Here is a 27,248-nt window from a genome sequence, read left to right on the forward strand (position 1 = left end):
ACAAAAACCTCTAAAAATTAACAAAAAAACTAATAAATTAAACTATGATATCACTTAAAAGCTTCTTAGACCATATTAATAAAATATTTAAGCGATAATTAGACAAATTTGATTTTTTTTCCAGCAAAAAGTTTATTATTAATTAGCATCAGTTATTTCAAGATGTTTAAGAAATGGTGGACAAAAAAATAGGATGGACATTAATGATATATGAACTATGAATAGTACTTTGTGAAGCAGACTTAGATAACATATATGCACATACATTTTCAGTCCTTTTTGATGCCTAAATTCAATTTCTTCAGAGTAATTATTCCACAAATAGATCGTATGAGATATTGTTTTGATATGTAGATTTGTTTTTTCAATGTTAAGAAGATTGATAACTGTAAAAATGTCTCATTCGTATATGATATGTCTATAACCGAGTCCCCAACATGAGACAAGTTTGTTTAAAAAGTAAATAATTTTATTTTTCTTATATTATATAATAAATATATATTATTTACTGATAATAAAAATATAGTTATTCATCTATCACAAATATCTATGCAAATATGTGAATCAAGTACAACAATCAAACAACATAATGATTTCCACAAAGAAAATTTAAAAAATATATTTATGTTATGTAGTCATATTTTATATTTTTAAAATAATATAATACAATATTATACATTATTTTTTAGAATTGAGAAATACATATAATATCTTATCCGCGCGTAGCGCGGTTAAAAAATCTAGTTTGGTTAATTAGGGTAAAAGTCTAGTGTATGGGGTGCAATTTCCCTTAAAAGATCTAATATTTCTTTTTGCAAATTATCAATATTATTTAAAGTAAACAAAAATCTCATTATTTGTTTATTTCTATATATATTTGGTAGGATATTCAAACTTGATCCATGTCATTGATCCACATGATGAGTCTTCTATCCACTTAAACCAAATTGGTTTTCGATGATATCATGTAAAATGAAATTTTATATCAGGTTCGATTTTGCAAAATAGTATTACCATTGTTTTTCTACTTGAAGTTTTTAGTTTGAAAGTGGAAGAAAGAAACATGTTAATTACCAAACTTGGGCTCTCAGGTTCACTGACATGTGATTAGGCCTAAAACAGCAAGAGTGGCAAGCTTCGAAATTTAGCTGATCACTGGCTTCCAAGTCATAATATCGGATGGTTCTCAAGTCATTTTCTGCTGCCGCTTTAGTCGGCTCTGGTTCTGTTCTCCCGAGATTTCGAAATCGAGAGTATCATTATTCGACCTCTTCTAGGGATACACGTCTTGCACCTGATATTTTAACTTCTTTCTTATTTACTCCCCATTTTACATATTTTAAAATTTTTACACATTAAAAGTATATATTAAATGTTGATTATAAATATATTATTATTATTATCACAATTTTTAGTTAATCATATTCAATAAACACAACTAATTTCTTTGTAGTTTACAATTTTATCATTATTATTTAATAAAAATATATAAAAATATAAAGATGTATCTTTTTGAAATAATTTTTTATTCTAAATTATAGAATATTTTAAAATGAATAAATATTTATTGATAAAGATATCTAAGTCGAAACCAAATAAATATCGCCAAAAGATAGTACCAAAAGAAAGTCTTGTATTTTTTATTTTATGTCGTTCAACCATACAAATAATTATTATTATTTTTGTTGAATTGGATCCAAAACAGAAGAATTTACGTATATCTCAAATTGTTTTTACAACCATGCTACCATTGACTATCAGTGCTTAGTTAAGAGATTTAAGAAAATTGTAGCCGAGAAAAATGAACCCTTGCTAAGTTTTTTTTGAAAAAAATGAACCCTTGCTAAGTTACTCAATTCTTTTTTTTCTGATATTTTTATTCATTGGCATCGTAAATATATTAGTTATGTTTTTTTCCGTAAACACTCGGCTTGTTTTTGCCCAACTTTTATCTAATTTCTTCTACTGAATGTAAGAAAATTATATATTTCACGAAACCCTTTTTCATGCAACTTGGATTCCGTATGGGCTTTACTTAATGGGTTAAATTGTATTGTTAACGGCCGACGAAAAAAAATTGTATTGTTTACGTGTTAGTATATTGTAAATTTATAATGTTTCTAATGGCCTGACAAAAAATAAAAATACGTTCCTATGGGCCCGATGTAGTTTTTAACAAGTGAAAACGAATTACTCCTCCCATAGTCAGTCGTTGCCCTAGATGGATATTCTTTTTCTTTTTACAACTGAAGCGTTATTCAAAGCTCATGCATCAAATAACGAATAACGAATACTGTGGAATGAAAATAAATGTAATACTATTGCAAAAATCAAAGGGCATGAGCATTAATGAGTATCTCAAAGAGTTTATTGAGAATAAATAATAATAAAAAAAAATAAGAGAAAAAAAGAGAGTCTCTCTCCATGAGAGACTCAAATATTTCTTGGGATTTTTTTTTAACAAGTGTTACAATTATAGGAGATCTGTTATTATTAATAGATATAAAAACATGTGTTAAGAAATCTAAGGAGTCTTTCAACCAATGTTGATGGCCTAAGAAGCAAGAAGTTGCAGGCAAGCAACACAACAACACATAAGGAAAAGGCAACTTTCAAATAGCAATAAGATAATAACTACTGTGGAATCTATACTATTAAAAGAGAATCATTCCTAAAAAATCTATTTAAACAAGTTGTTGGACCATTTCATTAGACTTAATTATTTATTTGGTCTTAACTTATATTTCTTTAACTATATAAATACTTTACATAATTTAAATGAATTCATTTATTATTCTCTCATAATCTATTATATAATTGCTCTAACAATAAATCCATATGAATATATGATAGATTATTCAAATGTGATCATTACCACATATAATTCTATTAATAGTATAAATTTTCAATGGTTTAGTTATGTTTAATAGGTATATAATTTGTATTTTAAAAATTTAAGTACTCATTTGGTCCTTACTTTCGTTTCTATTTTTTCTATGCTCGATTATTTATAGAATTCAGCTTAATTTTGAATTTTTTTTTCCAGTTTGGTACGGTTCAGTGCACTCGGATAAATGTACTCAAACTTATACATTATCTCTTATATAAGAAGAATTTATTTAATTTCAAAAATAAACCCGCGCTTTCTATGCGCGGATCAAAATCTAGTGAATATATTATTTGGCTTGGGACACAAGAACGTTCCATTTATGTTTTAAGAAAGTGCAGTGATATAAAATTAAAGCGTGTCTTAATCTAACATTAATGTCTCTCTCTCCCTCTAAGATAAGCACAAGCTATTACGGGAAAGGGGGCCAGCAAGAGGAAGCGATGAGCATCGGGTTGTTGTACTGATCAACAACGTAAATTTGATTTTCTCCATTGATTTGATTGTTGTTTAAATTTTCTTCTCTTGGATGAGCTATCACCACCGATGGAATCTCCGTCATGTCTTCACCACCGGAGATCTGTTTCTTGATCAATCCCTGGTCTCTTAGTAGAGCTCTTAGCTTCTTCACCTGTGGTACAAATCAAGTTGTGGGATGGGGTCTCTTTGATAGAATCAAGAACTAAGGGACAAAACAAGTTAATGAAAATATCTATGATTTTGAAAAATATTGCAATATGGTAAATGGTACACTAGACCTCCTCGTGCAGCATCTGCTTCTCTCTAGAAACAACTTCGTACTCTTGCCTGAGCGAATCGTATAGCTGCTCAAGCTGCTTCGCCTTCCACCGTGCACGGCGGTTCTGGAACCAAACCGCGATCTGACGTGGCTGCAAACCAAGCTCTCTCGACAGCTTCAGCTTCCTGTCTGAATCTAGTTTGATCTCTTCTTGAAAGCTCCGTTCAAGTGAAGCTAATTGTCCACTCGTTAGTCTCTTCTTCTTTATCATCTCGTTGTCGTAGCTTGGAAATTGGTACGCATTGATTATCTTTTCTGATTCCGGTACAGAGATAACCGGTCCGATTTGCGCATCTGTCGGTGTGCATGAATTTCCTAGTGTAACACAAAAACAACAACAGCAAATAGTATAAGCGAATCACAACTTATCAAAAGTGACGTTTTTAACTTTAGAATTTGGATCCCAAGAAAAAAGTATTCTGGATCCCAAAAAGAAGAAGAAATTTAAATATTAAATTTTCTAGACTGAAGATAAGAACATCTTAAATTCTCATCTCAGAAAGAGTAACGATTTTAGGTAACATATATACCCCCAAGCAGTGGCGGACCCAGGATTTTTATAAACCTGGGTCAGAAATTAATTGGGCTTTAAAATCAAAACTAAAAAAGGAAAAAAGTGGATGTCAAGAGAGGTTTGAACCCTGGTTTAGAGGTGTCAGCCGAAGTCAAAACACCACTAGAGCTAGCGAAATTCAGTTGTACATAATTAACAAACCAGATTTATAAAATTTAAGGGGTGTCAGCTGAACCCCCTTCTTTATACATAGGTCCGCCACTGCCCCCAAGGTCTTTGGAATAAAGCCTATGAATACTTTCTCAAATAAATAGTTCACAACAAAAGAAAATAACTTAGAACTTAAGAACACTTCCAAGAAAGAAAAAAAGACAAGTGAAAGTGGGAAAGTACGTTTTTTTCTACTTTATGGATTTGTTGGGACAAAAAAAAAAAGGTTCACGGACTTGTCAAACGTGAGATCAATTTGGAACTTACAATATAAACGAACATTTTGGTGAATATATATATGAATTGAAGCCTTAAGCCAAAAGAGATAGAACAATGTATGCATCTAATTAAACAGAAACAAGAGCATCTATGTAGTCAAATGATCTATAAATGTGTGCATATATACCTGAATAAGGATCATAGTTGGAGCTATGGAGCGAGTTAAATGAGCTTGACTCCGGCCATGGCGGTGGCATAAAAGCAACTCTCACGTTTTCTAAGTTTCTTGTCGTTGTCCATTCCATTTTCTCTCAGTTCTTGTGAATCTTAATATGTATAAGATGATATGAGAGACGGCTAAAAAGCATGAAAGGTATATATGATCTAATATGACGGAGAAATTGAAAAGAAAACTAGGGCATAATAACCTTTTTTGGAGGAGCAACAAACTGTGAGACTATGAGAGCATGCAGTGTACTCCAAAGCAATATATATTGTTGGATGCATTATTTTAGGGGAGATATAGACATAGCGTGGAGAGAGAGTGAGATGTGTGTGTGTGTGTTGTGTGAGATTTTTTCACCTAACAAGGGAGCAGCCCAACTGTACCTTTTGTTTTGGAATGCAAAGATTGTAAAGGAAAGTGTGATATAGTTTTGTCTTACATGCACATCATCAACATCATCCATATTATTTCTCTCATTTGTATAGGTTAACATATTTTGTTGTATCCAAGGGGTCAAGCTTGGAATTTTAACAAATATTTTCGGATAACTATTTTTCTTTGAATTAAGAACATACCAGGACACTTTGAAAAATTTCAGACCATGTGCCAATTTAGATTAAAAAGAAATTTATTTACTAAAGAGATAGAGGTTTCAATATAAATCTAGTCATAAGATGATAGGAATAAATATTTTTTTCTTAAGTAATTAAAGATGTATAAAACCAATAAATGATAATCACATTTTATTTAGACTAACTATTTTAACAGGATCTTCTAAACTTGGAACGTTTTAACATTTACATAAGTCTACTTGTGGCATTAACATTGATACCACCGTCTTAATTGACTGATTTTCTAGACGTGGAAAATAGATGTAGCTGAAAAGAAAAAGAAGATTTATGAGATTTTTATATAATATTTGCAATGTCATGTATTAATAATTTATACGGTGGGGGTACTTATTTTTGTCAAAGTTAAGCTTAAGAATGTGAAAGAGAAAGAGTGAAACGTAATTTAATGGTCCCCCAAAACTCCACAAAGCTGACAATGTGGTTCCCCTTTCCATTGGTTATGCCTCCATTCTTGGTCCTAAGATTTTTTTTTTGGTCCTAAGATTTTCAGTTATAGCTTTGTCTTATTTACACACCATCTATGTATACCTTATATATATTTGTGTGTGTGTAAATTAATATACAAAAAGTTGTCACTTCACTTGTGGCAAAAGCTACCTTTGAAAGCTAAGAATCAACACAGAGAGCTATGTAGATCATTCGTTGAAAAAAAAAAAAAGAGCTATGTAGATCATCTATATATGAAGAGTATAATATGACCAATAAAAGCCAAAACAAAGAACAAGTTTGAAAACTAAGCCTCACTGTCCAAAAACTAAGTTTGAAAGCTCGACCCAAAAAAAGTCTCATTGTCCTCATCTACTGTGTACTTTTTTTCTCTCTCTTTACCCCCCCCCCCCCCCCCCCACATTCTCTTATTAACTTGCAGTTGAACAATCTCTCTCTCACTCCATATTCAATTGCTTCTTACCAAATGCTTGATGTGTAACCACTACAAGAAAACATCGGGATACTGAGGAAAAAAATCGTCGGTATGTCGTCGGAATAACGCTATTCCGACGACATACCGACGAAAAAAGTCCTCGGAAATATCTCCTCGGAAATTCATACTTCCTCGGAATTCCGTCGGAAATTTCCGACGGAATTCCGAGGAAACAAAATTCCGAGGAAACTCCGAGAAACATATGTTCGTCGGATGGTTCCTCGGAATATACCGATGGAATTCCGATGGTCAAATCCTCGGAAGTTTCGACAAAACATTCCTCGGAATTTATCGGAAAATTCCGAGGAACATATTTTCCCTCGGAATTTTCCGAGGGAATGGAGTTCCTCGGAATATTCCGAGGGAAGAAAGTTCCTCGGAATTTTCCGAGGAACTCCATTCCCTCGGAATTTCGAAAAAATTTATTTTTTTTAAAAAAATTTAAATTTTTTAAATTTAAATTTAAAAATTTAAAATTAAAATTAAAATTGAATAAAACATTAAATAAAACATAGTAGATAATATTCAAAGTTAAATAAAACATTCAGAGTTTTTGGTAAAAAAAAAAAAACTACGGGTCTTGGATGTTCGGGAACACCTCGTTCGGGTACATCCTCTTCATCATCTCCATCATCTGCTCGTTGAGCCTCTTCTGGGTCTCATAGCCCGCCTGTTGACCTGCCATCTGGGTCTCCAACGCAGATATCCGATCATCCTTGTCCTTCAGCTGAGCCGTAAGAACTTCCGGATCAACATATGGCGGTGGTGCAGAAGAAGGAGCAGCCGACCGGGAGCGACGACCCAAACCGACCATACGTCCCTTCTTCTTTGGAACCGACTGAAATATAAAAAATCAAATTTAGATAATATAAATTGATGATAAAATAAAAATCAAGAAATAAATAAATTGAACTTTTTAAAAAAAAACTTACCGATTCAACGATTTCGTTGATTCGAACCCGGGACAAGTTGGTCGAAGCCGTCGAATCGTCATCATCGGTTTGAAGCTGAGACACTTCGTCGTACACCTGAGTTTGGACCAGGTCGACCACGTCCCTCACAAGACCATCATCAATCTGACCGGTCTTCTTGTTGGTATACGCCTTTTTCATTAGGGCGAGATCATCAACCGGCTCGCCCTCATTTTCTTCCGCCTTGAAAAAAAAATAAATTAAACAAACATTAGAAATTTGAAAAAATGCATAAAAAATAAAATTCTGAAACTTAAATAATTAAAGAAAAAGCGGTTGAACTTACCATGCGATCCGCGAGAGTGGCAATAGATTGGGCACCCAAGTTATGCTTGTAGATGCCCTTCCCTTTACGGTCGCTCCTGCGGTTGTTGGAGTTGGTAGAAGAAGTTTCTTTCGTCTCTTCCTTATCCCAATGCTCACACAACTCCTTCCATACCGTGTCGTTCATCGACTTTGGGACCTTTTAATTTAAAAAAAAAAAGGTTTAATAATTTAAAAAATAGTTTAATAAATTAAAAATTGTTAATAAATTAAAAACTACCTTGTTTACTTCCCACTTCTTCTTCCACTCGTACATCTGCTTCCCATAGTTGTCCATAACTTTATGGACAAAATGGTTATAGATAGAGAGCGTATCATCGGAATTCCAGTTGAATTCTTGCTGAAATAGTTTAAAAATAGTTTTTAAGCACAAAAATATAAATAGTTTAATAATTACAAAAATAGTTTTAATAAATAAAAAAAAGTTTAATAAATATAGAAAATAGTTTAATAATTACAAAAAAAAAGTTTTAATAAATAAAAAATAGTTTAATAATTAAAAAAATAGTTTTTAAAATATTTAAAATGTTTAATAAATATAGAAAATAGTTTAATAATCACAAAAAATAGTTTTAATAAATAAAAAATATAAGTAAAAAATTTGAATACTTACCGCAAACTGACGAAACCACAGATGCTGCTTCTCGACGGGGAAGTGAGTGAAAGTCGGATGTCCCTTGTCGAGGGCAGAGTACATCATACGGTTGATCCATGCGCTGATCCCGTTCCCGGATCGGTTGAACCTAATAAAAAGAACAAATTATTAATAATCAATCAAATTTTAAGGAAAAAAAATAAAAGTTTAATTACCATGTTTGACCATGTCCATGTGGATACTCAGTGAGATAGGGAAGATGGTCACGACCGGGCTGTCGAACCAACTCCGCAACACTCATCACTCCCGGAGGACCCGTAGGAGCAGGAGCGGGTATAGCAGCGGGAGCGGGAGCAGCAGGAGCGGGTAATGGAGAAGGAGATGTATGGTAGGAGCTGTGGGGCGAAACGGAATCCTGAACATGGCTGGACGACCCCGAGACTGGCTCCCCATACCACCCCGGCTACGACGCTGGCGAGGCCGGATCTGATCATCATTAGACCTGTAAATTAAAAAAAAATAGTTTTAATTAAAAATAATTTTTAATCACAAAAATATAAATAGTTTAATAATTAAAAAAAAAGTTTTTATAAATAAAAAATAGTTTAAAAATTAAAAAAATAGTTTTAATAAACCCCAAAAACAGTTTAATAATTACAAAAAATAGTTTTAAAAATATTTAAAATGTTTAATAATTACAAAAAATAGTTTTAATAATATTAAAAATGTTAAATAAATATAAAAATTTATATTTTATATATAAAATACATAGAACGTTTTATTACCACAAAAAAATGATTTTGAATATTATATATATATGATTTTTAATCACAAAAAAGTTTTATAGATTTTAAAAATCATTAATAAATATATAAATGATTTTAAAATGCAAAAACTAGATTTTATATACAAAAAACGTTTTGAATATATACATATATAATTACAAATTCGATTTTTATAACCACAAAATCAATAAAAACCAAAAAAAAATCCAAATCAAGTGAAATACATAATCAAACTCGATTTTACACAATCCTACCATTCAACCTAACAAAAATCTATAAATCTCATTCCAAAATCATCAAATCTACTTCAAAACCATACAAATCTACCCTAAGAGAGTGGGATAGGGTTCTTACATGATTATGGGAGTCGAAATCGCGAGGGAGAAGAGAGAAATCGCCGGAAATCGCAAGGGAGAAGAGAGGAGTCGGCGGAAATCGCAAGGGAGAGAAAGTGAGGCGGAGAGAAATGGGGAAGAAGATCGCGTTCGACCTAATAAAATGACGCGTCCGACGGAAACTATCCGTCGAAATTTCGTCGGAATTATTTAATGCATCCGTCGGAATTTCCTCGGAATTCTTTGATTCAATTTTCGCGAAATATTTGGCGGCTTGGTTTACCCGGTTAAATGAAAATATTCCGAGGAACCATGATTCCTCGGAATACCCTCGGTAATTACCGAGGAAATTCTGAGGAACCAGGGTTTGGGGTTTTAAAACATCGATTATTTTCGCCGTATTTCATTTCTTATACAATTATAATGCATACCATTGAGGATTCTTTGTATAGATGATCATAAACCATGAAATAACACAATTTCAAAAATAATTGTAAGTATTCCCTTTACCGTTTATTAAAGTGTATAAGTGTTTCTCTTATGTTGTGTGGTTTTCGTTCATGGAATCGTAAAAGTGTTTGTTATTGGATAAAACACCAAAGTTCCTAGTTCCAAACATCATAATCTGGTTAAGACACTTAATGAAGGTTATATACATGTTATTCAATCCGTAAAACGTTGTTTTCGGTTTAAAACCCCAAGTTCCTCGGAATTTCCTCGGAAATTTCCGAGGGAATTCCGAGGAAACAATCAAATGCCCATGTTCCTCGGGATTTCCTCGGAAATTTTCGAGGAAATTCCGAGGAATTCTTTACCTCGTCGGAATTTCCTCGGAAACTTCCGAGGAGATTCCGAGAAAGAGGAATCTATAATCAAGTCCCTAAATCGAGAAGATCTATTCCGAGGAAATTCCGAGGAAAACCTATCTGTCCTCGGAATTTCCTCGGTATTTATATTTAAAAAAAAAAAAAAAAATCGACGCTAGTCTGTTTCCGAGTCGTCATCACCAGATGAATCTGAATCTGGATCTTGGTGAAACTCTCCAATCACTGGTTCATCCTCTACGTGAACGGCGGCTTCCTCTCCGAAGTCGGTTAAATCGACTACAAGGCCAACTCCACCTAAATCTTATGCTGCACTTAAGTTGCCGGATGTGCTTGGTTGTAGTGGGTCTTCCAGCTCAGAACTTCCCTGAACTCGGCCTCTCGGGTTGAGTCTTGTAACAGTAACCCATGGATCATCTCTGTTCTTTACCCGGGGGTACTTGATATAACTAACCTGATCGGCCTGAGAAGCAAGAATGAAAGGATCATAATATTGCAGCTTCCGTCTTGAATTTACTGATGTAACACCAAATGCATCTGTTCTCACACCTCGATCTGGAATGTTGTCGTGCCAATCACAATAGAAAACAGTACAGCGCAATCCAACCATGCCCAAATACTTGATTTCCCAAATCTCATTTATGTGTCTGTAGTATACATCATCTCCTGATGCAGAACAAACACCAGCATCGTAAGTCGTACTCGAACGTCTCCTCTTCTGAGTTGTGAATGCATATCCTCGAGTACAAAATCTCGGATATGACTTCACAACAAAGTTTGGTCCAACGACCATCTCGCGTATCCAATCGTCAAATGTTTCACCTCTTGCCAAACCATCACTCACATAAGTAAACATCCATCCACCAAATTCTCTCTGCTTCATTTCTTCTAGTTCGTCCTCTGTGGCGTATCTATATTCGAACCGCTTTTCTGCCATGAAAATCCTTTCATATTGAAGAACATCTTCGCAGTTGGTGAGTAAATATGTTTGCAAATGACTGCGCTCCTGATCAGTAAGTCGACGGTCCTTTGGTTTTCCGCTAAGTCGTCCAACGTCTGTGAAAATGTCTGGAACCTTCCATTGATATGTTGCCCGTTCGCCTCTATCATCATGCCGAGCAGGTCTTCTGTTTTTGGTCTGAACTTCTGCTGGAAAGTAGTACTCGGCAAAGTTTGAAGTTTCTTCATTGATCATCTGTGCGACTATAGACCCTTCCACCCTACTTAAATTTTTCACCATCTTCTTCAAATGGAACATATACCGCTCATACAGATACATCCATCTATACTGCACAGGACCACCAAGTTCCAATTCTCTTACCAGGTGAATAACAAGATGCTCCATAACATCAAAAAATGAGGGAGGAAATATCTTCTCAAGGTTGCACTGAATCATAGCTATGTTAGTCTTCAAATTTTCAATACCTTCAAGAGTCACTGATCTTGTGCATAAATCGCGGAAGAAACCACTTATCCCTGCAATTGCTTCATGAACATTTCGTGGTAATCGTTCCTTGAAGGCAAACGGAAGGAGGCACTGCATCATTACATGGCAATCATGGCTTTTCAAGCCAGTAAACTTTCCTTCCTTTCTGTCGATACAGTTACGCAAATTAGATGCGTAACCGTCTGGAAATTCCACATCGTTTGAAATCCAGTCAAAGAACGCATCCTTTCCCGCTGCATCAAGTCGGTATATGGGAAAAGGAGCCCTACCACTCTCATCAACATGAAGTTCTGAACGATCACATATATCGACTAAATCGAGTCTTGACTTCAAATTATCCTTTGTTTTACCTTGAACATTAAGGATCGTGTTCATGAGATTGTCAAAAAAGTTCTTCTCAATATGCATGACATCTAAATTATGCCTTAGTAGATGATCCTCCCAGTATGGCAGATCCCAAAAAATACTTTTTTTGTGCCAGTTATGTAGGTTTCCAACACCATCTACCGGAAAACGCTCATGTCCACCGACGTCTGGCGTCCTTTCTGCACCAAAATCTCTAAGTTGTGTCTTCAAATCTTTCCCACGAATTTCCGGAAGTGGACTGTCAAACACCCTCTTGTTCTTCGTAAACAAATTCCTACTTCTACGATATGGATGATCTGGTGGTAGAAATCTCCTGTGACAGTCAAACCAACACGTTTTCCTTCCGTGTTTTAGTTGGAAAGCATCAGTGTTATCTTGACAATATGGACATGATAGCCTTCCATGCGTTGTCCATCCAGATAACATACCATATGCTGGAAAATCACTTATTGTCCACATTAGTACTGCCCGCATTTGAAAGTTTTCTTTACACGAAACATCGTATGTTTCAGCACCTTGAGCTCATAGTTGTTGCAACTCATATATTAGTGGCTGAAGAAACACATCAAGTGATCTCTTAGGATGCTCTGGTCCGGGAACGAGAATCGAGAGAAACAAAAACTCTCGTCGCAAGCACAAGTTTGGGGGTAGGTTGTATGGTGTAAGAATGACTGGCCATAGAGAATACTGTCTTCCACTCTTGCCAAACGGGCTGAAACCATCAGTACATAATCCAAGGTAGACATTTCTTCTCTCATACGCAAAGTCGGGATACTTTGATTGGAAATGCTTCCACGCTTTTGCATCTGAAGGATGTCTGATCTCACCATCTGTTGAGTGCTCCGCATGCCATCTCATTGGTTGCGCTGTGCGTTCAGACAGATACAGCCTCTGCAACCTTTCCGTCAAAGGCAAATACCACATCCTTTTATATGGTACTGGAACTCTTCCACTCGTATCTTTATAACGAGGCTTCCCACAAAATTTGCATGAAACCCGCTGTTCATCCGCCTCCAATAAATCATGCAGTTGTCTCTGCATACATCTATTACCTGATACGATAAACCAAGACCAGCTACGAGTTTCTGAACCTCGTAGTATGAGCCAGGAGCTACATTATCTTCGGGTAGAATACCTTTTACATAATCAGCAATCGCATCCACACAGTCTTCAGCCAAATTATAATCCGTCTTAATGCCCATCAATCTTGTAGCAGATGATAAAGCTGAATGACCATCTCTGCAACCTTCGTACAATGGTTGCTTTCCAGCATCCAACATATCATAAAATCTCCTAGCTTCGGCAGTGGGTAAATCTTCCCCTCTAAAATGATCATTTACCATCTGCTCAGTACCTACACCGTAATCTACATCCGTTCTAATTGGATCTTCTAATCTAACCGCTGGCTGAGGTTCGCTAGTACTACCATGTTCATAATCAGTTTCTCCATGATGATACCAAATTTTGTAACTTCGTGTAAACCCACTCAAATATAGATGAGTCCAAACATCCCATTGTTTAATAACTTTTTTATTTTTACAATTAGAGCAAGGACATCTTAACATACATGTTTTTGCTTCCGGTTGTCGGTGAACTAACCCCATGAATTCGGTTATACCTTGTTGGTATTCTTCCGTAAGCAATCTCGTGTTCGGATCCAAATTAGGTCGATCGATCCAAGAACGAAAATAATTTGAAGAAGACATGTTTTTTATGAATCAAATTCGTGTGTAAAGAAAGTGAGAGGGAGGATGAAGATATGGAGTGAATGAAGAGGAAGAGGGGTGCTTGTATTTATAGTTGAAATCCTGCCGACAGTCCGAGGAAGTTCCGACGGAATTCCGATGCAAACGGCTAGTTCGTCGGAATTTCCTCGGAATTTTTAAAATCCCCCAACGGCTCTCCAACGGCTCTCTAACGTCTATAATATTTCCTCGGAATTCATCGGTTTTTTCCGAGGAATACTAGTTTCCTCGGTATTCCGTCGGAATATTCCGACGAGATGAATTTTCCTCGGAATTCCGTCGGAATATTCCGAGGAAATTCCGAGGAAGCCAAATTTTGTGTTTCCTCGGAATTGCCTCGGAAATTCCTCGGTATATTCCGAGGAATTCATTTTCCGTCGGAACGTCCGTCAGAATACCGCTGTTTTCTTGTAGTGAACAGTGTAAGAGAGAAAGAGTGTTTGAGGGAAGAGAAGAAATTAATCTTTTTGTATGTTAAAAGCAAGTAGATAGGGTTTAAGCCGATTGATGGTAAGCAATGAGTTTTAAAACTAACGACAGTGCATAAGGGAAAAGGGAAGGTTTTGAAAGAGATGCATGAGACATTACAATTTTTGCTGTTTTTTTTTAACTTTTTCTGAGAAATATGAATGGACTTCGATGATTGCATTCATTGCGAAGGACTCGTTTGATAACAACTCATCATACTCTCTCTTTTTCTTGATGAAATTCTACTATTTCAGCTAAAGACATATCATAAAAGTCTTCGATATGGACCAGCAAACACGTGTTTTATATACAACCCAAGATAATACGATTACGTATGTGTTAGGAGGAACAAGATCCACATCCTTCTCAAAATAAAATAAATTTAAAATATTTTTTTCATAAAGGAAAAACATCGATATTAATCATTAAGCATGAAACTTCAAAGTTTTCCTATCCATTTTGACCTAACGACTCGTTTATGTTATAAGATGATCACCTCTCCTTCAAACTTTTGTATATTATTAAATATTCACCTATGAAAATTGAAAACATATAGTGAGTGTATTTTATTTGAACAGACTATAGCTAACAATTGATGTTAAGAACCCAGAAGGTAATCAATTGGGCTCCTTTCTTAAAATTATCAATTGGGTTATGATAAACGATTTTCAGAAAAATTACAGCCTTTGAATAATAATAATAATAAATCATTTTGATGTGAATATGGTCAATGAAATTAAATAATATCCGCATACAAACTTTTTTAACAGTCTCATGCATTAGACAGAGGAAGAAATAAGGCGAGGCATGACTAGAAACTCAGATATTGAGGAGAAACCAACCCCGTATAGAGAACATGTCATTGCTCTTCGGGGCTTCTAGTAAAAAAAAATCATTACTCTCTTCTTTTTTTGTTAACAATATTCTTTTATATATATATATTTATTCATTTATATTTATTGCTCTAATATAATATATATACGATTTCATATCTTTGATCCATCAGTTACTAAGAAGTAAGATCGGTAATCAAGAAAAGGTCCCCACCATTGAACTAATTATTACACAATACCATGCACCGATAACGATAAGTAACGATATAACTGTAAAGGTAAAATATTAGTAGTATGAAGAAACCTATAGATGTACTCTCTTTGTTTACAAAATTTAAATTTTCTAGAGTGTACACGTTTATGAAAAATTTAATAAATATTTATAATTTAATTTAATTTATTTATACTTTAATATATGATTTTTAATATTTTTTTACCAATAAAATTTAATTAATTTAAATATTCTCAATTAATGTTTTTTAAAAATATAAAAAAATATTTTAACAATATTAGAAAATCTATCTTTATGAAACAAAAAAAATCTAAAAAATATTAATTTCGGGAATAAAATGAGTATATAACAGTGAAGGTTAAATGTTGGTACAGTACATGCCTTTACTATTAGTTTCAATTTCTAATACGTAACAATTAAATCCGCCGTTAAAGTCAGACATTAATTTAAGACCATATGTATATATAAACAGGCAAATTTATTGTGTGTAGTAATTTTACCAGACATATATAGTTAAAAGGGGGAAACAAGTCCCATAAGACTACCCATTTATACTTTTAACATTTATTAACAAAGTCAAAAATATTTTAAACTTAATCACGGAAAAACAAATTTGTTTCAATTAATTGATGGAATACTGTGGATCCTATTTAACATTTTACCGAAAGATAAAAAATACTGTGGATCCTATTTAACATTTTACCGAAAGATAAAAAATACTGTGGATCGAAATAGTAATGAGGATTATAGTAACATGCTGACATATTTTGATGGATAACTGCTTATAGTTTTTTTTATATATTTTGAAATTGTTTGACTTGAAGAAAACAGAAAAGTATCTTGTAGGATAACAACATATATGTAAGAATTTAAAATTACTTGTAGAATAGTTATAAAATTACAAATTTAATATTTAAAATGCAAGAAGCAGAATACAACCGGGGCTTCTAGCTCTAGTGGTAAAGGGCTTACAGCTGTGAGTACCGCTACCTGGGTTCGAGTCCCGGCCACTGGAGAATTAACATTTCGGTATCGCCAGGGACAGAGGACCGACACGTGGCAACACGTGACTAGTCTGGATCACTTCTGTGAGGTCAGGATACCCTCCTGTTTCAACAATATTTACAGATTTCTGCCATTGAAATATTTAAAACCTATGGTTTTTTATTTTATTTTCCAATTTTACTTTTAATTAACCATATTCGTTTTTGATTGAGATCTTCATGGGTTGGGTGCGATTCGGATGGCATGGAAAAAGGGGCTTCACTTTTTGTGGTTTTCGAATGGTTGTGACTCGAGATTTCGAGCTCCAGTATATATAAACTAAGGAGGTTCGGAAGATCCGTGGGATTGATATGGATTGTGGTATCACTACTGCAGCTTTTGTCAAGATTCATGGAATCTCAGATGTTAAAGAGATGGAGTACTGTAAAGGAAGTGTTTTTTCTGGGTAATTTTTTGAAACTTAATACTCTCAAGGGATTTGCAATCGGGTTAAAAAAGGAGTGTACAGATTCGATTGATCTTTTCAAATTGCTCTGGTTATTCACTCTCATGACTGAAGTGGGGAAAGAATCTCTAAAGGGGGAAGAAAATCTATTAGAAGCAATGGCTTTCGGGATCACATCAAAACAAAGGTTTCTCTAATCTGTTTCTTTCTGATGCAGAACCAAAGAAACAAAATCAAAGGAAATATTAGGAAGAGGAGTTACCTTCGAATTAAGGTATAGTAGGGTCGACCCAGGCTACACAGTGTATGTTTTTTTGGAATGTACAGGTCACCTCTTTATTGTTATAGTGCAGAAGGATAATGGCATATATTTGGTCTGTTAATGTATTGTGGTTGTCTTTTGGTTTTTGCACGTTATGTTCTTTGGGACTGTCATGATCTGAACAGACAGAGATATAGAGTTTATGTATCTGGTTTACGTGGGGTTAAGGTGGGGAGAAAGAATAAAGAAATCCTCACTGGAGTTTGGTTTCCTGAGACAATAACTATTCATGTTTGGGTTTTATATGCAGGAGTTTTATGCCAACTGACACAACTTGGTCAATCGAAGTGGCTGGTGATTTAGAGAAGAGTGATGGAGGGGCTAAGAGATTCAGTCTCATGAAGGATGATTTATGATATTGGTTGAATTTGTGGTACATCATTGGTGTTTTCTAGGTCCAGATTATTTTGGAAAGAGTCAAAAGGACACTTTCAGCAAATCGGCCTGTTGTTGTTTGGAGAGAGCACTCAGATCGGATGTGTTTGAAAGAGTGACTCATTGAACACCAAATAGAAACCAACAAGAACAAGAAAGAAAACCCTTTTTTTCTTCAAAAAAAAAAGACACTTTCGTTTCCAAAATTAAACAGATATATGGACTTACACAACAAAGCTAACACAATTATTAGACAATACATGTTTAATTTTGAAAATATTTAAAATGGTTAAAAGCTTTGTTGTGTAAGTCCATATATCGTTTGGTAAAAAAAAATATCTGGGTATTTGTTTCTTTTGTCAAAAATGAGTATTTGTTTTTTTTATTTAGAATGGTCACTGTATTGATATAATTTTTAAACTGCGTCATTGAAATAATGTGTTTTAAATTGTATTAATATTGTTGTTTCCAACATATAAATACATGTAGCTATATAATGGCTTCTTATTTAGATTATTTTTTTTAACAATTTTGTATGTAATTACATTTTAAATTGTATTGATATTGTTGTTAAATTTATTCTTTTTAAATAAGATAGATTGATAGAAGACCTGTATATGTGTGATAAAAGAGGTGATAAATTACTAAGAAGTGAAATCATATTTATATTTACGATGAAACTAATATTTACAATGAAAATGTTTAAATAAATTATTTCATAAATATATAATATAATTCTCATACCATATAAATATATATAGTTGGATTAACATAGACGTAAAAGATCAAACTAGGGCTGGGTAAAAAATCTGAATTTAAGGAATCAACCGAATTTGATCCAAAATATTATATTGAATCCAAACCGAAATTAACTGAAACTCAATTCGACTCAAACCTAAGTATTTTGGGTTTCTGAAATAAATTTATATACTTAAATATATTAATTATTTTATATTTCATATGTTAAATATCTAAAATGTATAAGATCTTTTTTCTAACGGCTTATAAGATATCTTGAAGTTATCCAAAATATTTGAAAATATTTAAAATAGTTAAAAGTAAATGTCTAAAATGGCTAAACAATTTTCAAAATACTAAAAATATTTAAAATATTTATTGATTCTTTATCCAAATATTCAATACAAATCAATTTATATGTTAAATTTAAGTATTTTAACAAACAAAAATTCATATTTAAATGTAATATACTGTTTTTATTTTTAGATTTTGAGAAATTTAAATATATATATAAATTTAAATTTAAAAAATAATTTAAACGGGTTATTGGAACACAAACTGAACCTGTAAAGATCTGAGACGAATCTGAACTAAAATATATAAATATCTGAATCGAGCTAAAATTTATAATCTCAAAAACCCGAAACCTAAGTAGACCCGAAACGAATTCAAATGGGTACATGAACGCTCACCGTAGATCACACATTGAAATCTAAATGTTTTGCCTCTCATTGAATCGAAGTAAAATAGATTAAATTAATGATTTAACTGAAATTATATCCCGCGCTTTTAAAGCGCGGGTCAAAATCTAGTTATTTACTTAAATTGCTAAATCAAAACTGTAATATCCACGAGTCAGGAAGACCGATAAAGTGACATATCCAATGAAATACAGAAAAAAAAATGAAAATGAAAATTAACACGCCCGGTGGGACTCGAACCCACAATCGTTTGATTAGAAGTCAAACGCCTTATCCATTAGGCCACGGGCGCCTTGTTTGCTAACTGAAAAAACAGAAATAAATACTATATCTGGACAAAGCCTACTCTTATACAGCTTCTTACCCACATTACATTGCTTATAGTGCAAAAGGATTTTCAATAAAATAGTCCTGAAGTTTCACAACGTTCAAAACAAGCCTGAAGCTACACAAAATTCAAAGAAGAAAGTTTTCTACTTAAAAAAAGAAGCATAAATTCTACATACATGTTTAGAGCTTCAACTACTACAGATGTCAGATGTCTACATCTATTATTCAGCTGTTAATTAGCCACGCTAACAAATCATTTCCCTCTAAAGATATGGAGATTGAGAAGATTCCAAACATTCGAGATAATGCAGCTCGATAGAGATTCATATACCTCTTTAGAAGCTCTCCGACGTGCTTCCAGGATCTCAGGGTTACTCATGAGCAATTCAACCGCTTCTTTGAGCTCTAGCTCACTCGATACCTGTGTAATCGATAAGGGATTCTCCTGCTGCATTGCCTTCACCATGTGAGAGAAATGTCCAACATGACAACCTAACAAAACATAACACAAATGTTCAGATAAAAGAGAGAAAAAGTGAACTATACTAATACGAGCATGTTAATCTTATTATCATCATTGAGCACCTGTAATAACGGCACAGCCAGCGGCAGCTGCTTCAGACACGTTATGACCAGTTAACTCCGGGAAGAAAGAACCTCCAATGACGGCTATTGGAGCTACTCCGTAGAATTCTCTTAGTTCACCTGAAGAAAACAAGCAGAACCAGATCATGTCAATGGAGAGAGTACAGAGAGGGGTATAGCCACTAGGAACATTAATGCAAGGGAAAGAACCCAACCTAGTGTATCAACCACATATATATTCGTCTTCTTTGATGTAAGCTTTTCATTTCGAGACCTTAGAGCTACACTTTGGCCATCGTTCCGCAATTTCTACAAAAAGTAGCTTGACATATTGAAATTTGCCAAAAGTTATAACCTAAGCCAGGCCAATAATCAAAATAAGTAGAAGTTGGTTTTGGAACATACTTGAGCGATCTGGTGGCCATGATGTGGATGTCGAGGCACAATTATCACAACGGAGTCAGGATGTGACTGGAGAAGCAAGTTGTGAACTCCTAAAATGACTGTGCATACAACTTTGATCATCAATTTTGTTAAATACATTAAAAAAAAAAAGAGAAGATAATTTGTACCTTCTTCTTCGCCTCTATGTAATGACGATGCAATCCATACCTTCATATCTGAGAGTTCTGCTTTTAGATCTCTTATACTTTCAGATGTTCCACTAGATACATAAAACTTGTTTACCACTGGAAGAAAGAGCAGACAGGAGATAGATCTTAATATCGCCTTACACAAGAAGAATATGAGAAATTCAGCAAATGAAACTAAGTAGCGGATCATTAATCAAACATCAACAACTCTAGATCTCAATGAAAATAATCTTGAAAGCATAGGTGGAGTGCATTACCGTATTTCAAGTCTCCAGAAAAATTAATGACAAAGGGTGGTGCCTGCAGCAGCTGGTAATGTATACCCTGCAAGGTGCTCTGTCCCATTTTGAGGCAAAAACAAAAAAATTAATATAAGCCAAGATCAGATAATCCTTGGATTTGATGAAGTTATAGCATACATACGAGCGGAGCAATTAGTGAGAATTTGGAGAGAAGCAATGATGCCAGAGGTAGTAAGAGAGGACTAGACCACCGTTTAAAGGATTTTGTAGACATCCTAGCGTTCAACAACGCCAACGGAATCTAAAAATTGGAATTAACAGAAAACACTATATTAACCAATGCCAAAAGAGTCAAGTACATGTTACTACAAAGCATAAGCATGAATATCATTGAGTTTTATTTTGAAGAATTACTCGAAGTTGTGAAGCAGACATGATGAGATTAGGCCACAGCTCGTTCTCCATAATGACAATCGCATTTGGTTTCCAATAACCAAGGAATCTATCAATAGCCACCGGTGTATCCAGCGGTGCAAACTGCTCAAATTTTATAAACTTTTAGGACATCAACAAGAGCTCAGAGATATTATTATATCATCAAACAATGGTTAAAGAACAGTGAATCATAGATAAACGAAGGAAATGAACTGGTGTAACTAACTTTCTGTTATTTCCGGTTTACATGTAACAGACATTTAACCAATCTAAACCATATAATCGGTTTACTATTCTAATAATAATACCTGATGTAATACACCAACAGGAAGCTGCTTCTTTATCACTTCACTACAAACGAAACAAAAAAAAGATTGAAACTTTCAAATTTCAATCCCGTTTTTAAAATTTAAGTGTATGAAAGAAACAATACAATGCAGAGACTGTCGTCGTGGTCATCAAGATAGTCATCTCTGGCTTCATCTCATTGCATCGTCTGATCACGGGAATCGCAGCCATTCCTTCACCTGAGAGAGAGAGAGAGAGTCACCACAATAAGAAGAGCTTGATTTCTCGATTTGAAGGTTAATCGGGATGATCAATTGAGATTCTAACCTAAGGAGACGGCGTGAAACCATACGAGATATCCCGGTGGTCGTACGGCGGAGGGATGACCGAACCGTTCGGGCCACCGGCGGGAGTGTTCTAGGCCTCGGAGCCTGCGCCACCGCATGTGGAGGTGAAGAAACGGTGAAGCGCTGTAGGTTAAGGCTCTGTATAATCTGTATACGAGCACTCCGAGCTCCATCGCGCATCCGCCACTCAGCGACGGCGCCGACGTCTGCTCTGCTCTATTCATTGAAGACTGCTTTTAATTGTAATCGGGCCTTTAAAGCCCATAATATTAGTAAATTATTTTTTCTAGCCCAATGATATTCAACTTTGGCCCAACAAGGATAAACGCTTCAAAGGTCAAACGCATGCATAATCACGACTGTCATGTGAGAGACCAAAACTAAAGGGAAGGTTCTACTCCTTTTAGCGTTTACGACAATAAAGTACACATTATTCATTACTTGTCCGAATGATCTTAAGATTCTTCAAAATGGTAGCCAGTATAATATTCTGAACACCTAGAATTTTGTTTAAAAAAAAAAAATATATATATAACAGTAAAATAAAAAAAATTAAATGAGACAATCCTTTTGCCTTTTCTCACTGGGTGAGGAGGATACTCGTTTAAAAAAGAAAAATCACAAAGAAGGTTGAGAAAAACGTTAGCGGAATAACTTTGATAGCAAGTTTAGCTTCCCACGTGCCATGTTATTGCCTGCTGTTTGTGCCTTTGTCTATGGTTTCAGATGAATCTGGAATTTACATTCGTCTATATAGTCCATTTTTAAAAGTTAAATATTAGCTAGAGAAATTCTCTGAAATGTCTTACTTTATCGTTGCTGTAAAAATTATGACCAAGTTGTAGTTTTCTTATACTATATAACCAGCATCTTAGTCTTATACGATTGTTTGATTGATGGACGTAAGAGCAAACAATTAATGAATAGAATGTCAAAGATGGCTATAATTTCGTTTAAAGCGGCAAAAGAAAGTAATATATGATAATCCACCTAAAAGTTAAACATACAAAAAAATTATTGACTTCGGATCTATCCCATTACATATATATAATCAGAATTAGTAATGAAATTGAAGTAGGTGAGAAATTGAGTGATGAAGACTTGGTCTTGAAGACTAAAAGGTGCGGTGTCTCCTTCCCATATTGGAGCCAAATTGCACACATCAACTAAGTAGTTCATAGACCTTAACCATTTCCAATTATAGCTTTTCGAGTCGTATTATGTAATGCAAGCAAACAAAATTAAATCATAAAAAGACGTATTAAGATTCCTTTTATGTTTTTCTTATTTACTTACGGTGATTTGAGTTTTTGAGGTTGAATACGTATTAAGATATTTAGAGGTTCTTTCGATAAGAATGAAAAATATCTATAATTTCTTTAACAAAAAAAAAGAAAAAGAAAAATATCTCTAATTCTTTGCACATTATGTAGAAAATCAAATTTACTATTTTACCTAATCAAAATACATCACAATTCACAATTCACAACATTACTTTATTACTTGTATTCAAAGTCAAGTATTCAATCATAAACTTATGTTTTGAGAATCAAATTTATTACGTAAGCTTTGGTTTTATGATTTATCATAAGTTTGTAACAAGCGTAGCTTACTATCTGCGATACACACAACATGCAACATCATGATGAACGATTATATTCCCAAAATTTTACATTATTTACATCTATAGTATATAAGAAAATGCATGATATCATATCGAGCTTCATGCGTATTAAGTATAGGCCATTAAAAATTCAACTAAGAGTCAAGAACTTCATTGTAATCATTGTAAAAAATTGAAATATACGTGATGTAATATATATATATATACACAAAATATATGTGCCGACAATTAAAAGTCGAAATAAGACCCTAAAATAAATGGAGAGAGGGGGAGTTTCAGTTCCAAAGTAGATAGGATATCAATTCTATATGAAGTATGGACATTGGATCCCACCAGTTGTTCTGAATTGTGTTTTCTACAAAACTTGATTGATTCTTTGAATATTTTCAAATTTATTATAGCTTTTTGCAAACATATTTATCATAACAAAAGTAACAAAGACCCATTTTATTTTGAATAACTAACAATAGGTGTATACATACTTTTTTCTTTGGAAAATTAATATATAGTCTATCTGTTAATGTTTTGTTCCTGGAGTAGATATGAAAGGTCGAGTACACGTTAGTGAGTAGGAACCTTCATAAAGAGATACACTGATAGTAGTTTCTTTTAATTTTGTTTTGAGGTATACGGTTTAGTTGATGAAAATATACTCGACTGTGAAGAAAAGAATGCTTTTTTTTTTGGACAATAAGAAAAGAATGCTTAAGAAGTCTTTGCTAACCAAAATCAATTCACAGTTTTATACAGATGATATATCAACCTCTTTTTAATTTATTTCGCTTTTACAGTTTTTACGTAAACAGCTTACGACGGTTTATAAGCGAAATTAAACCATTAAATTCAAAATCTATTGGCTTAAGTTTTCTAACTTTTAAATGGGACCAATTGTGAGCACTGTGTATATGGGTATATTCCTGAGCAATAATGTAATACGTAGGGTGACCAATAATATATATTTACGAATCTGTTGCTCAAAGTCTTTTTTCTTATAATTCTGGTTATTATATGCCAAAGCCAAACAGCTCTTCAGTGAAGGGTTCGAAGTTGTTCGTGGGGTAATCTTGTATTTAGTCTACCATTTTTTGTTTGGTTATTCCATTTTATCTAATTATCGGTCATTATTTTTTCCAAATCTATTTTATACGTGTGTGTCATGATAAAAAAATCAGATGTTATATCACACTTACTAGATAATCAGTTCTCTGTAAAAAAAAACCCGTAAATTATCATTAATTTTAGTAACATGACTCAGAATTATTGAAAATGATGAAAAATGAAAGGAATGGTGACAAATGTGAGTGAAAGAAGCAAAGTCCATCTGTAAGAAGTAAGAACCCATGTGTTATTTGGTCCTTTTACATTATGTTTACTTGCAAGGCACTGCATGTTACTTCCTGGCTGCATGCAACATATGTAGTGCTATTTTACTTCTCCAACTTTTGTTTTTATTCATATTCCATTTTTCATTATTATAACTCTGCACACAATTTTATTGTTGTTTAAGTTACCATGATAATATAGAGATATAATCATACATACTTGTTTCACATTCAAAGAAATCAAAAGCCAATGGTGAATATTAGGTTTGTGTGTTAAAGAATGGCAAGTAACATATTCAAAATTAACAAAGATGATTGAGATCTCGACAAATTATATGATTATAGTTATTATGTATATTAGTTAACTCAAGTTTGTTTATGATATCACTAAATCTATGAATATATGTTAGATAATGGTCTCGGCATGTGTTCTCCACATGACATGCCAACCAAATACAGACTTTTATTTGTCAACTTACTGACTTGATAACTGATTACAACACGAAATACGCTATAAGAAGTACAGGCAAAAAAAAATCAAAAATCAAAATTCTTAACTATTTAAATTATAAATAGGTGTTTTGGTACTGGACCGACAGAAAATGAATCATTCCGTATGAAGTATCTTCATAAACTGAAATGTTCGTTTTAGTGTTGTAATGTCAGTGTTGGCTAAAGTATCCGAATAAAATATGACTAATTTAACAAGTGTGAAAAGATGATTACTAAAACCACAGTGTTTTATAATTACGTAGAATTGTCTAATGCTAATGCAAGGTGATTACTAGCACTGAACGACCGTCTAGGTTCTAACAGTCAACCTCAGCCGTTGGACAGTCCTTTTTATCCAGCTGTGTATTTCATCTTACTACTTATCACCGCTTAAAATTAATCGAGATCCATTTTACTTTTAAAATAACATTATCTCGTTAAGTTCTTAATTACTACTAATATATTAGTTTGCGAAGTATATGAAATAAAATGATTGATGGACGAAGTGGAAACGTGGGTCGAAGACTCGAAGTTTATGAAATAATTGACTTTTCCTACTTTTACTTTAAAGAATTGACTTTAAGCAATGTTTTGAATTTGTTAATATTTATGATATTAAATATAATAAGCTTAATATTTATGATACTCATTAAATATAATAAGCTTAAAATTTTCATATAAACATTTACAAACGGACCGTCGGCGCGCTATAAATCAGCATCGCAAATTAGCCATAAAACAAATGTGCTTTGTTAGATATCTTTGAGTGTTTTTCTGTGCAAAATGTCTTATTCATTTTCTACACGGGAGCTTTTGGTCAATTTCGACTGGTTAGCAACATTCCATATCATTTCCAAGAGAGGTGACCATATCTGTTTTGCCTCAAGTCTTGAATTGTTCTTTGGTTTTAAAAAATTGTAATACTCTAGAGTATGGTGTCATTTTATACGATTACAAAACTAACACTAGTACTTTTATATCGATATGACTAACTTACCTTCATAATCCAGATCAAAGCTGGAGAGCTCCTTCGTGGTTTATATTTGTTTTTTTATATAAATAAGTGAATATATATTAATATATAATAATGTTACATTGTTACATATGCGATCAGAATGCATATAAAATAATATTGTTACATATACTTTACTGGATTTCGCAGACAAAATTGGGAATCCTATATCTGTTTCTCTACATATGGACCACTGCATGATTTCAATATCTTGTTCTATAGAATCGATCATTCGATAATCTTGAGAGATTTTCATTATCCTGTAACGAGATGAGGACAACAATACGAGACATATTATATCATCGAGAAACGAACCGATGTAATCACTTTACTATATCAACTGGTTATACAAGTTATGGGGGTATAAAACTGATATACACCATGCATTTACAATGCATCATTTTCGTTTAGTTTTGAATCACACACAGTAAATAGCATTTGGCCTTCAACTGTTAGCTCTGTATTAAATTACCAAATATGATATGTAAGGCCGAACTCTTACGAATAATGTATACGATATATATTATACAACATTCAAAATATTGCTTGACTTTTTGGGGTTAAATATTGCTAGAAGTTAGTCTACCGTTTATGAAATTAATCTAAAATTATTTAGTCGTTGATTTCTTTCTTTTTAAAATAAATTTAAACATTAGTCAGAATAACAAATATTAACTATAGCCCAGATTAATTAATCAGCGTTGTCTACCAATTTGTTTTGACTGAGATGGTCGTATATTTACGAACGCCTAGACGGCTAAAATTTGGAACATATTCTACATTTTTTTCTGGAGAAACAGATTAAATTAGGATTTAAAATAACATTTTGCTTAACTCAGACCTGGACATCATTAATGTTTGCGACGTTCAATAATGTTTGGTAGTTATATAGAAAGAGCAAATGGATGGTTGATGGGGCAAACATTTATTTGTGTACAATAAATTATAAATACAAACTACAGTATAAAATAAACCAAAAATTAAAAGTGGAACCATACAATACAAGGGCAAAGGCTTTATATAAAGACATTCATCTCTGTTTCATTTTTCACACATAC

At 33.5% G+C, this 27,248-nt stretch overlaps 2 protein-coding genes and 1 non-coding gene across 3 annotated transcripts; all 3 read right to left on the reverse strand.

Moving 5' to 3' along the window:
• Positions 1-2,802: 2,802 nt before the first annotated feature.
• On the reverse strand, positions 2,803-6,434 carry LOC103847359 (putative homeobox-leucine zipper protein ATHB-51). Its single transcript, XM_033282596.1, has 3 exons — positions 4,817-6,434; positions 3,646-4,001; positions 2,803-3,518 (listed from the first exon to the last, which is right to left on the reverse strand). The coding sequence occupies exons 1-3, from the start codon at positions 4,932-4,934 to the stop codon at positions 3,300-3,302; spliced, it is 693 nt and encodes a 230-aa protein (XP_033138487.1). The 5' UTR covers positions 4,935-6,434; the 3' UTR covers positions 2,803-3,299.
• Positions 6,435-19,139: 12,705 nt separating this feature from the next.
• Positions 19,140-19,212, reverse strand: TRNAR-UCU. Its single transcript has one exon. It is a non-coding gene; the product is annotated as a tRNA-Arg (tRNA).
• Positions 19,213-19,503: 291 nt separating this feature from the next.
• Positions 19,504-21,913, reverse strand: LOC103847360 (probable 3-deoxy-D-manno-octulosonic acid transferase, mitochondrial). Its single transcript, XM_009124423.3, has 11 exons — positions 21,721-21,913; positions 21,539-21,632; positions 21,414-21,456; positions 21,085-21,207; positions 20,852-20,971; positions 20,686-20,764; positions 20,408-20,524; positions 20,241-20,338; positions 20,051-20,144; positions 19,836-19,955; positions 19,504-19,742 (listed from the first exon to the last, which is right to left on the reverse strand). Exons 1-11 carry the CDS (start codon positions 21,911-21,913, stop codon positions 19,504-19,506), a joined length of 1,320 nt encoding a protein of 439 aa, XP_009122671.1.
• Between the last annotated feature and the right edge of the window lie 5,335 nt (positions 21,914-27,248).

This window comes from Brassica rapa, chromosome A10 (genome assembly GCF_000309985.2).
Source record: "Brassica rapa cultivar Chiifu-401-42 chromosome A10, CAAS_Brap_v3.01, whole genome shotgun sequence".
NCBI lineage: Eukaryota > Viridiplantae > Streptophyta > Magnoliopsida > Brassicales > Brassicaceae > Brassica > Brassica rapa.

Coding starts and splice junctions, on each gene's coding strand:
- LOC103847359 (XM_033282596.1), bottom strand. CDS start 4,934: ATGGAATGGACAACGACAAGAAACTTAGAAAACGTGAGAGTTGCTTTT. Junction 4,002..4,816: donor CAACTATGATCCTTATTCAG/GTATATATGCAC, acceptor GTGTTACACTAG/GAAATTCATGCACACCGACA. Junction 3,519..3,645: donor AGCAGATGCTGCACGAGGAG/GTCTAGTGTACC, acceptor TTTGTACCACAG/GTGAAGAAGCTAAGAGCTCT.
- LOC103847360 (XM_009124423.3), bottom strand. CDS start 21,913: ATGGAGCTCGGAGTGCTCGTATACAGATTATACAGAGCCTTAACCTAC. Junction 21,208..21,413: donor CTGTTGGTGTATTACATCAG/GTATTATTATTA, acceptor AAATTTGAGCAG/TTTGCACCGCTGGATACACC. Junction 19,956..20,050: donor ATATGTGGTTGATACACTAG/GTTGGGTTCTTT, acceptor TGTTTTCTTCAG/GTGAACTAAGAGAATTCTAC.